An 11,617-nucleotide genomic window follows, 5' to 3' on the forward strand; every position below is an offset into this window, starting at 1 on the left:
ACTTCGAATAAGGTGGAACAGGTTCATCCGTAAAAGTGATTTCTGTGATAAAATTGAAGTATCTATATTTACAGAAGTGCAATCTGTAACAGCGCAGTATGAGATCAAGCTATAAATAAGTAGAAAAAGGCCAATGTTATATTTCTGTATTGTACCTTGACTTTTTATTAAATAATCGAAGACAATAAAATTCAACAGCCTTTAAAGTTTGCTATACAATGTATTTTAAAAAAATTTCACCAAATAAATATATCAAATTTTGTTAGCAAAATTAATTTAACAGAAAGCTTAGTTTGGATATTTTTTAATCAGCATTTTCGTACTGGACAGTATTCCCAGCGTACATTTGGATCTGTAGTATAACACCAAGGAGCTCCAGTGCTGTCTGGGTCTCTACAATAATTTGTATCCTTATCTGGATCACCTGCAGGTATTTTCGATGAATAAGTCCAGACGTCGCATGTAATACCAGTAACTGTACAGGTGACTTTTCCATGATATGTAGTGCTATCAGTGTAACAATCTTCATCTGGCATAAAAAAAGAAAAAAATCACAGTTCAATCTTTCATTAGACAATCTTACTAGACATTTGTTATATTTAACCATGAACAATTCAGTATTGAATTTCAATAAGATTATTAACCGAGTTTATAATAACATATGCAACATGACAGGTACAACATGTGAAGCAGGTTTGTTCTACTCTTCCTGTCCACCTGATATCCCCCCCCCCATTTTTTGGTGGGGTTTGTATAGTTTAGTCTTTAGTTTCTTTGTTGTCTGTTGTGTATTATTATTTGTCTGTTTTCTTCTTTGTTAGCCATAGTGCTATCATTTTAATTTCGATCTATGAGTTTGACTGTCCCTCTGGTATCTTTCGTCCAAAAACTGACACAATTGGGAATATTGTATGTCTTGACATGTGATTGAACATACATGTCATATTATACTTTTGTCTCTAAATCGTGTTGGTGTTCTTGGTCAATATGGTATAGGGTTAATTTCTATGTGTTACTGAGGTTAATTTGTCATAAAACTCCAGTAAAATGAATTATTCATATTGCACACACTTGTCTTATTGAACGGTTTGCAGTGAGTTTTATGACATTTACATCTCATGTTTTATCAAAGGCTAGTTTTAATCTATTTTATTGTTTAGGATTTAATTGTATCATGATTGGAAAAATCTGTTTTACCTTTGACTGATTGTTATACAAATTAATGTAACTTATATATGTACCTGTGCATGAGATAGAAAAGTTAGTCGTCCACTGGTCATCTGAACCGCACTGAGACACGGGACAATGATCTACTGAAGTTCCTGATGTCAGTGTATCACATGTGAACACCATACCGATGAATTTACCAACGTGGAAGAGGGAAGTTATGCCAGTCGGTACTACAGGGAGTCTTTCATCTACACCACAAGCATCACCTATTCATACAAAATATGTGTTGGGTAAAATCACAAGAATTAATATTGAAATTTTTCTTCCAAGTTGTAAACAGACGCTTTGAGTTCAATACATACGGTTTCCCATTACTTCAACTTCAAGTTTTATAGTCATTTCATTATATCCAAAAGTTAGAACTTACAAAAAAAAAACGTATTCGCCATGCAATTGGCTAATCTAGCATTAATACCTACACAATGTGTCTCAAAATTAACTAAAAAAGATATGTAAAAAATTAAAAAAAATATCTTTAATAAAAATCAATATTCTACAATGTCTCAATTTAATCTGGTAAAATGTAATTGCAAATATTCTTAATATTTTCAAAACTACAAAATTCAATATACTTACATTTCACGATGTAACAATAATCCCAGTTCACAGCTGGATCAGAAGTGTAACACACAGGACAACCTTCGTAATGATTTGTTTCTCTGCAGTAGTTTGTGTCATGTGCTGTTGTGTCTAAAGGTAAATAGTTCCTGTAATGTGGATTATCGGTGTTCCAGTACTGACACGGGATACCACCGGTTGTATAACTGATCGTACCACTATATTCCGAACTATTTGTCCAATAGCAATCATCCGCTGAAAGAGGCAAACAACTAGAGTTCACACTATTTATTTTCGCTCTAAATTCTAATTTAAAATCGATGGGACAAAACTGTCCATTGTACTTCATAGAAATTAAATTGTAAGAACTATTCCGCAGATTTTCTTATTTTCAGTGTAATATTGATTACACCAACCTATTGTCTTACATCGTCGTTAAAAACCCTCCTCCTCACCTCCAAACCTGTGTTTCCGTTAAACTAGTATTTCATTACATTATTCACATGTAGCTTGTTAAAGAAATAAATGATGTCGGCGCGGTTATAGTGATGGATATATACATATTCTTGGTTAGAAACAAGATATTATAACCTTATGATTTAGAACTATATGGAAGAACACCCAGCGATTTGAACTCCCCTTCAAGTTCCTGCAAGGTGCTTTAAAATGCAGAATGTGGCGAGGTTGCCTAATGAAGTTGTAGTTATACTATATACATAAATTAGATGTTACAAATATTTCTACCACTTTATATTTAAAGCATTATATTTTAATTAATTCTATGAAAAAACATTAGCTTGATTACCTGTAAAAAATATAGAAACTATGCAAGTGGTACAAAATAGAAGAAATAAATTCAACCAAGAAACGTGTATATCATTTTTTTGATGACGTAATGATTGGTGAATCTACTCGTAAAAATTTGTATAAGAAGTACCTCCTAGTGTTGTCCAGTTCTTCTGTTGTGAATTAATAGTAGAAGTCTCTAATGCTGTTTCTTGTGCTGTGGATATAGATGTATCTTCAGTTGTTTGAAATTGTACAGTCTCAGTGAAATTCGTTGTCGTATGTATATCTGAAACAGTAAAATAATTGAATTCCTTTGCTGGTTGAATGTTAGTCAACGAATAGTTTTCTGGTATTTTCTTAACCGTGGATATTGATAGCCATCAAAACGCATAGGTAAAACGAAAATCGCTTGCAATGCAGGGTTAATCAAAGCTCTGATGTATTTACTAGGTATGGTTATACTTTCGTAATTTACAGTTTTACAACTCATAAAAAAAGAGGCGAAAGGTATCAGAGGGACATTCAAACACAAACAGACTACAATTAGTACACAACACACATTATAGTAAACTGAAGGAAGAAAATAAAGTGTTGTAGGAGGTTACGGATTTCTTTATATGTTGAACCTGATCATTACTTAAGATACATTTATTTACCCTTTTACGTCATTTTGAGAGTTTCTTATTTGCAATCATACCACATAATTTGGGTTTTATATTATTTGTTCAAACACTTATATAATGAGGTAAAGTTAATACCATTTTATGTTATGATGTATCTTTTCCCTTATCAGTTTATTACAAATAGACATACAATTATACTCCACTAAGTAATTAAATATAATACATAGTTTTTTTACTTTATACAATTTATCCTTCACACGTTAGTGTTGACCTATCCCACAACATAATTCAGAATATTGTCCATTTCATTTAATATTGCTTAATAAATTGAAAAGTGGCGAGTTAATTATGGAATATTAATGGAGTTATTGTTGCTCAACTTTAATTTATCTTGTAGGACGTGGTGGAGTTTTCTGTGCCTACTCAAACTACATTTTTTGTTGATAGTGTTGTCTGGTAATTTCCGAATTAAGATTTTAATTGTGTTTTTACTATCTTCCTATGCATAATTAAATATTTATATTGATAGACATATTCAAGTGCTAAATTTTTTCTCATGAAAATCAATTTTAAAGATGAGTTTTAATTATTCAACATACAAGGCAAAATTGTAAATTTTAAGAAAACAAATGGTTTGAAAATATACCGTTTTTAAAAAGTTAACATGTTAGAATTGCGAAGACAAGTATCATAAATCTTACATCTTTCATTGTCATATGAATAAAGGAAGTAGAACAGTTTGATTCATACAAAATAAGTTTGAGAGCGAAAATACATATGAAGCTTCAAAATACAATTCAGGTTGAAGAGCTTCCTTATGTTGATCCATAAACAGATTCATCATGCCTATTTAAAATAATAATCATCAAACCGAGAATGGTGTGTTACTTTGATAGAAAAAGTTGTAAAAAATAGACATTTTGCATATACCGTATCATCCGTATAATTGTTATATTATTTCAAGTATTTATTTTCGTATGGTATTTAAAGAATCTAACTTTATATTATATCTGAACATAGTGTTATAAATTCAACAATTTTTAAGCTGATTGTAGTTTTACTGAGATTACTTTAGCTTACCTTTCGGAATGGCCAAATATTGGTTTTCGTCCGTGTCATTTGTTATAAAAATAGTTGAATAAATTGTTCCATGAAGTTCACATGCTTTAGATAAGTTGTTATAACTTGCTGTATTACAATGTGGACTTCTAACACATTTTGATGCACAGTACATCAGGTTTTTTACTTCCACAGAAAGTTCTACAATCACAGTGTTATTTAAGCGATAGCCTTGCCATACTGTAAACTGTTCCTCTTGTATTTGGTAACAGAGTGACATTACAAGAAAGCATGGTAAAATATGAAGCGACATAGCCATCCTTAATTTATGTTATGGTTTTCAATTCTGTGTTCTATAATATACACACTTCTCAGGAAATATGTACCAAACACAATGCTGATTGGTTGAGTCAATTAGTTTAGTACTTTAAGCCCAATATCCAATGACAGCATAGTGTGCTCTTGTATAAGAAACTATTGGTTTTAGAGAATAATAAGACAAAGGCCAGATTTTTCGAAATTTTGATATATTTGTGAAATTAGTACAAAAAATGGGAACCTGAAAAAGTCTTAAAAAAATATAAAATATATTGATTTTATTTCAAAGGAAAGTTGTATCTTTTGACGTTGTAAAAATTTTGCGATAACATATATCAATAGTTCCACAACATTTAAAAAAAAATAATTAACATATTCTTTGTTTAATGTATATTTGTGCGAAGGTTTCCTTCCCATAACGAAACATAATCACATGAGATATTCCGTCTTTCAATAGTGTTTGGTCTCTGAGTAACTAAAATGGCACCAAATATTAATGTTGTATGGTAGTTATTTTTTCATACGGCAGCTTAGCTAGGGTTGATATAATATCTGAATAATTGGCCACCACATGTTGGTTTCAAAATATGCATTAAATGTGTTCAAGGTGAATTCAAATATCTTACACTGAATTATATCTTTAAATAAGATTGGGAGTTGATGGCTGTTACAAAAGATCTTTACGACGTAAGAATCTAGTGGAGTATTTTCCGATGCGCAAAAGATCAATGCTGATAATAAGTTGTGTAAATTCTATCAAAAAATCATTTTATTGCTGTCTCGTGTTTTCTACACGTCTGTCTATAAATCTGTATTCTGCTTGTAAATCTTACTTCAATTTTTTTAAATTCTCAAAATGAAGACAATAGCAATGTATAAGACACAATTGCGAGGACTTCTTAAATACGAAATAATCAAGTGTTCATATGTCATGAAAATAAATGATATTAGAAGAAAACAATACTAGAACAAACCCGCGAAATCGCGGGCATATACAGCTTGTGAACTGTTGTAGGATGATTTTTTGTAAAAGATATATTATGTTCCGAGAATTACATAAAAGGTATCTCCCTTTTTCCAAAGACCGATATATTTCCTTTCTGTTAAATTTAATTATATTCGTGTTTCTGGCCTACGACCACAATGCTTCTCCTTTGCAAAAATGCTTCTTTTGGTAAAAGTCAAATCAAATTAAAAATTCACACCGTTTCAAACATGAATTAAATGTAACTTTTTAAATATATAAAACCACGAAATCCCGAGATTCAGAATTTAAAGAAATCAATATCCCGAAATCGAAAAATATATTCCCGGATCTCGTAAGGATCAATCCCCAAATCCAGAGCTTAAAAACACCCGATCCCGACGCCTCGAAAAAGGTCCTGCCACCCTCTAATCTCTACCTTACTTTCATTTTTGCCAAATCACTATTTTCTCTTTTAACAATAATTTTGTATGCCCCTATTATGGGCATTCTGTTTTCTAGTCTGTGCATCCGTGCGTTCGTTTTCGTTTGTTCGGTCGTCCGTCCGTCCGTCTCTCCGACTTCAGGTAAAGTTTTTGGTCGAGGTAGGTTTAGATGAAGTTGAGCATGTTTTATTTATTTTAATATATATGCAAGTGGTATGACCCCTTAAATAGTAAACATTTCAAAGAAAACAGTAAACAGAATCAAGGACTTTCTATACTAACATAGAAATTCCCTGACAGAATACAGAGAGTCTCTATATATTAAAGTAGTATAATCGTAGTTTACATGTAGATAAACGCGAAAAATATTTGTCCTCTCTAAGGAAGTATAAGAGTTGTGATTATGCGATCTAAACACCATGATATGGAGAACGCTCTACGATTGGTTGCACTTGTGTCACATGTTTTACTTTTTTTTTAAATATAAATGCAACTGGTATGACCCCTTAAATAGAGAACATTTAAAAAAAAACAGTAGACAGAATACAGAGAGTCTCTATATATTAACACTGTGTATATTAAAGTAGTATAATCGTAGTTTACATGTAGGCAGTAAACGCGAAAAACAATTGTCCTCTCTAAAGAGGTATAATATAAAGTTGTGGTTCTATATTCCCGGATCCCGTAAGAATCAATCCCCGAATCCCGAGCTTAAAAACACCCGATCCCGACGCCCCGAAAAAGGTCCTGCCACCCTCTAATCTCTACCTTACTTTCATTTTTGCCAAATCACTATTTTCCCTTTTAACAATAAATGTGTATGCCCCAATTATGGGCAATCTGAATAATCATAAGAATAGATGACAAATGCGACTATGCATGTTACCTATAGGACACAGAGGCGATTTATTGTGGAAGGAAGAGAAGCGACACACAAAATGAGGTGTTCTCGTTTAATTAATAGTATAGATACTTCTGGAAAAATAAACGGAAGAGGAAATTGTCAATGAATAAAAGCCGGGGTGATGACGGACACATATCCGGACTTCTTTTTTTCCGTTTTTCTCCCAAAATAACCGAAACTGAATATTCATTAGAATGAATGACAAATGCGACTATGCATGGTACCTATAGGACATACAGTCACAATGATCAATTTATTGTGGAAGGAGGAGAAGCGACACCAAAAATGAGGTCTTCTCGTTTAATAGTATAGATATGATATGTCAAAGAGACAACAACCCCACCAAAGAGCATACAAACAGCCGATGGCTACCGATGGGTCTTCAATACAGCGAGAAAATAATCCTCACACGGATGCGTATTTCAGCTGACCCCTAAACGGAAATATGTACTTATTCAGTAAAAATTGACGTCATACTAAACTTCAAAATATATAAAAGAAACTAAAACTCAATATCATAAAAGACAAACAAAAACAACAAGTTCCTGTTTTGGGACAGGTGCAAAAGGTTGGCGGGGTAAAGCATGCTTTTTGAGATCTCATCCCTCCCTCTATATCTCTAGCCAATCTTTTAAAATGCTTGTTATTTTGAAACAGTGGAAATAGTTATTTTCCCGCCATTACTGTACATCACACTAGTTCCCGTAAAAATTTGACGTCGTAATAAAAAAACATAAGGCAAAAATGAAAAGTTATTTAACAGTGTGCACCACATTTTTTATGTTATTTCGAATAGACAGAAAAAATATTACAGTAATTTCTTAAATTAATTCTAAATTCCATTTTAAACCGTAGAAAACCTGAAAAAACGTTGATGACGTCACGGTCACATGACTGAATTAAGTATATGGGCTCACAACAAAATAACGTCAGCCAATCAGGGGACGCGTTACATCCAAAATTAAATTATTTTTGTATGACATCGAAAATGCAAGCAGAATAGATTCTTTGGTCAAGCGGAATAGATTTCAAAATAGCGATAATGTGTATTTGTCCTCAGGATGAATCTTAAATGTTACACTCTATCTTTATAACTCTGTGAAATAATATGGTTATTATTACGTATTTGTTAAACTTTTTACAAAACTTGTTTGACTCACTTTGAATACATCTTTTTAAAGGAAGGGAGAGGGGAATTAAAATGATTTTTGAATATCTAAAAAAAATATTAAACCTAATTTGATAGATGCTTTCCTTTTTTCCAGCTTGAAAATATGTGGTAAATAGATTATTACATGTCAATTTCCATATTGGCTGTGATACAACGACCAATATCAAGTCCTTGGGCTAAATTAACTAAGATAGATATACTCCATAGAACTAATTGACAATAGTTAATCATTCTTTTCCCTTCGGCTAGCCCGGTCTCACTTCCAATTCCTTTTTGAGATTGAAGACGTAACGCACGGTATTGCGTCTCAAATGGTTACGTCAATTGTTTTCGCTTTACGGCGATTAATGAGTATTGAAGATATTTTATTTTATTTCGCTTGGATTTTTTGTTTTGCACATCAATATGGATACTTCTTAATGTTTGGTTGTACTGAATGTACATGAGATATTTCACCACTGGAAGTAATTTAAGCAACAAACAACAAACTATATCTTATTTTGGTAATTATGCATTAGTCTATATGAATTGAGAAAATATATGTACGGTATGGTGAGTGCCAATGAGACAACTCTCTACCAGAGACCAATTGACATAAAACGTAATAAAATGCAATCTTTCTCCATTTAGATCCGAAAAGGAAGAAAATATGTACTTTGTTTAAATGAAAAACGTTTGTCGTGATTAAGAAGTAAAACGGGTCTTGCTTATAAAATTCACTTTACTTTCTTTAATATCGGAAGAATTATAGGTTAAGAAATGAAATGATGGTAAAAAAAGGTTAATTCTATTCATCTCACAGGTTTACAAACTTTGTATGCTATTGAGAGGTGTACGCTTCAGGCACAATTCTATTTTTACTTTCAAGCTCTATGAATCTTGTTGCAGAGAAATAAACAAGATCGCAATTTAACTTTTCACAAATTTGAAAATTTGAAAAAAGATGATTGTTTATCCTCTCGTTAAACACTTATATTCCAAACTTAAGAAACTCATCAAAACAAACAACCACAGTCATTGGATTTTTTTATACTGTGTGATCTTGTTGATAGTAATTGACTATCGAGAAAATTATATCTTAGGAAATATACTATACAGATGATCCACCATCAACAGCATCCCGAATCGACAACGTTGAACAGTATGAAAATCGTCCAGTGGACAAACCTTCAAGGCATTTAAGGGGATAGACCTTGATTCAGGGAGATAACTTTTTAAATGAGTTATGCGTTTGTTAAAGTCAAGTATCATCAATGTATTTTAAGCATTTACCTAAAACAGATTGGAATCTATGTAATATAGAACCTTAGAATATATTTATGAAAATGGTTGACACAAACGTACTGATGATTTTAAGAGTTATTTCCCTTAACCTAGGTCTACCTCCTTAATTTCTTTGAAAACGAAGTTGTTTTGACTACACAAATTATCAAAAAAGTATTTAGCTGTTTTTAAAAGAGTTAAAAAGAACAATTACGAAAAAGCACTATTTGGCATGCAACAAATCTAAATTTTCAACAGATTACGTCGAAAATTACAGTTTATTTGTAAAAAGCGGCGAAATCCGACACATGACATCTTGCAAGATATTTGCTTGAAGACGTTGCATTTTTATATATGGTGTGAATTTTTTTTTTTGATTTTGATATTGTTAAGTTATGTACTTTTGTGAGCATAATTTACACAAACGAAATGTCAGATTATCTTATATTTTAAAACCATTAAAGTTTGATAACTTAACATTTTCCTAAATCTGACCTTAATGAACACTATTTGTTTTTGCCAAAAAAAATAGCATTGGTCGTTACAGGAACGCATATTCAGTAATATTGTAATACTTTAATAATAAAGCATATCATTCATTCGAATTTTCGCGGATATAACACTGTTTTGAAGAACACAAACAACCCTCCTTATGTTTTCATGCGTATAGTCTGTTACGTCTGACACGCATGTTTTTGACGTTTTTTTCAGCATGTTGTGCTTATTTTAGACTATTGTAAAATACGATAAAACAATTTGTAGGATTTTTCGGAAAATTGTTTACCTGTGTAGTCTTTGGATATAAATTTTATTTAACTTTAAAAAAAACCTGTTATGATTTTATAGAAAAGCTGTTTATTAGTGTGGACTGGTTGATTACACTGTATTAAAGCAATAACGTGCGTAAAGTCGAAGGTAAAAAGCAGCCCCATCAATACATATGGTATTATTAATTTCACGATTAATTCGATTAGTTCGAATGCAGCCAAATTTCCTTTATAACTAAAAAAAAGTTATATTTAATATGTGGCTTATGCTTCTCGTTTAGAATTGGTTTTGACGGGTATCCATAAAGACCCAAAGACTGCAGTCATTCCCTATCATTCTGTAGAGTTCAATGTTTTGCTTTCAGGACTATTGGTCGTATGTTTGCCATAATTGTATTTCCCCGTGGTGTTTTGAATCGAAACGCAGGTAAGCATCTCTTTTTGTTGTTGCATAAATAAAGACAACAGTAGTATACCGCTGTTCAAAACTCGTAAATCCATGGACAAAAAACAAAATTGGGGTAACACACGAAAACTGAAGGAAACGACACAACATTAAAATGTAACATACACAGAAACGGACTAAGTATTAGACAAAATCCGATGAGAATAACAAATATAACATCAAAACAAAATACATTAATTTGGGATAGAAAAGTACAGTGACACGTCTTATAGTAGTGTGAATTCACTCTCAAATATGAGAGGAAACAAACGACACAAGGGAAACACAACGGTAAAATGTTACACACACAGAAACGAACTATGATATAACAATGTCCATTTTCCTGACTTGGTACAGGACATTTTTAAAGATAAAAATGGTAGGTTGAAAATGGTTCCGTTAGAATATAAGAATGGATAGATGATGAGAGGATCATAATTATTTCTTACATGAACGTAAACTTATTGCGTATCATAACAAAACTATATTCTTAAAATTAATCATTATTTTGATGATTTTATAAAAACAGTTTTAATAAGAGACGCTTTTCGATAACAGTGATGCGTTAACGCAAATTGATCAAAAGTACTCTAAAATATCTTTTCCTTATGATATAATGATATGCTTAAACCCGTCTTTAAATGTGTACTTTAACTCCCAACACAGTGCTTGTTTGAAAAATTATTTTAGAAAATGGAAAGAGACTATGTGGAGAATTGGCAGAACAATAACTTTATCATTGTTAAAATTGTGCGAACCCACATTGTATATTAAGTAGGATTGTTCGGTATTCTGTAAAGACAGAAGCGAAAACGAATTGACCATAGTATTGCAAAACAATGAAAAACAATCAAAAGACAACAGTATGCTATAACCGTTACAATTTCTAGAAATAAGATAAATTTGAAGTAGAACTTTTATCCATTATACTGAAATCATGGAATGAGCATTTGTTTTTTTAACTCGGTATTAATATATTTTTTTAAACTGGTATATAAGTTTTAATCCCTTTTAAAACTGTGTTTTCGTCTTTTCGTTGGTCAATTTGGACGAGTCATCATTTCTTTTTGTAGCTTGCGA

General features: G+C 31.7%; 1 protein-coding gene across 1 annotated transcript; it reads right to left on the reverse strand.

Moving 5' to 3' along the window:
* Positions 1-264: 264 nt before the first annotated feature.
* Positions 265-4,565, reverse strand: LOC134711426 (plasminogen-like). The gene is made up of 5 exons (XM_063571997.1): positions 4,281-4,565; positions 2,726-2,863; positions 1,807-2,043; positions 1,242-1,436; positions 265-529 (listed from the first exon to the last, which is right to left on the reverse strand). Exons 1-5 carry the CDS (start codon positions 4,537-4,539, stop codon positions 309-311), a joined length of 1,050 nt encoding a protein of 349 aa, XP_063428067.1. The 5' UTR covers positions 4,540-4,565; the 3' UTR covers positions 265-308.
* Positions 4,566-11,617: the final 7,052 nt, after the last annotated feature.

Source organism: Mytilus trossulus, chromosome 1, assembly GCF_036588685.1.
Source record: "Mytilus trossulus isolate FHL-02 chromosome 1, PNRI_Mtr1.1.1.hap1, whole genome shotgun sequence".
NCBI classification, from domain to species: domain Eukaryota; kingdom Metazoa; phylum Mollusca; class Bivalvia; order Mytilida; family Mytilidae; genus Mytilus; species Mytilus trossulus.

Bases quoted from the DNA above. Each gene is read 5' to 3' on its own strand.
- LOC134711426 (XM_063571997.1), bottom strand. From the start codon at position 4,539: ATGTCACTCTGTTACCAAATACAAGAGGAACAGTTTACAGTATGGCAA. The intron at 2,864-4,280 runs GTAAGCTAAAGT...TTACTGTTTCAG, and splicing joins ATATTTGGCCATTCCGAAAG to ATATACATACGACAACGAAT. The intron at 1,437-1,806 runs GTAAGTATATTG...TTGTATGAATAG, and splicing joins TTATTGTTACATCGTGAAAT to GTGATGCTTGTGGTGTAGAT.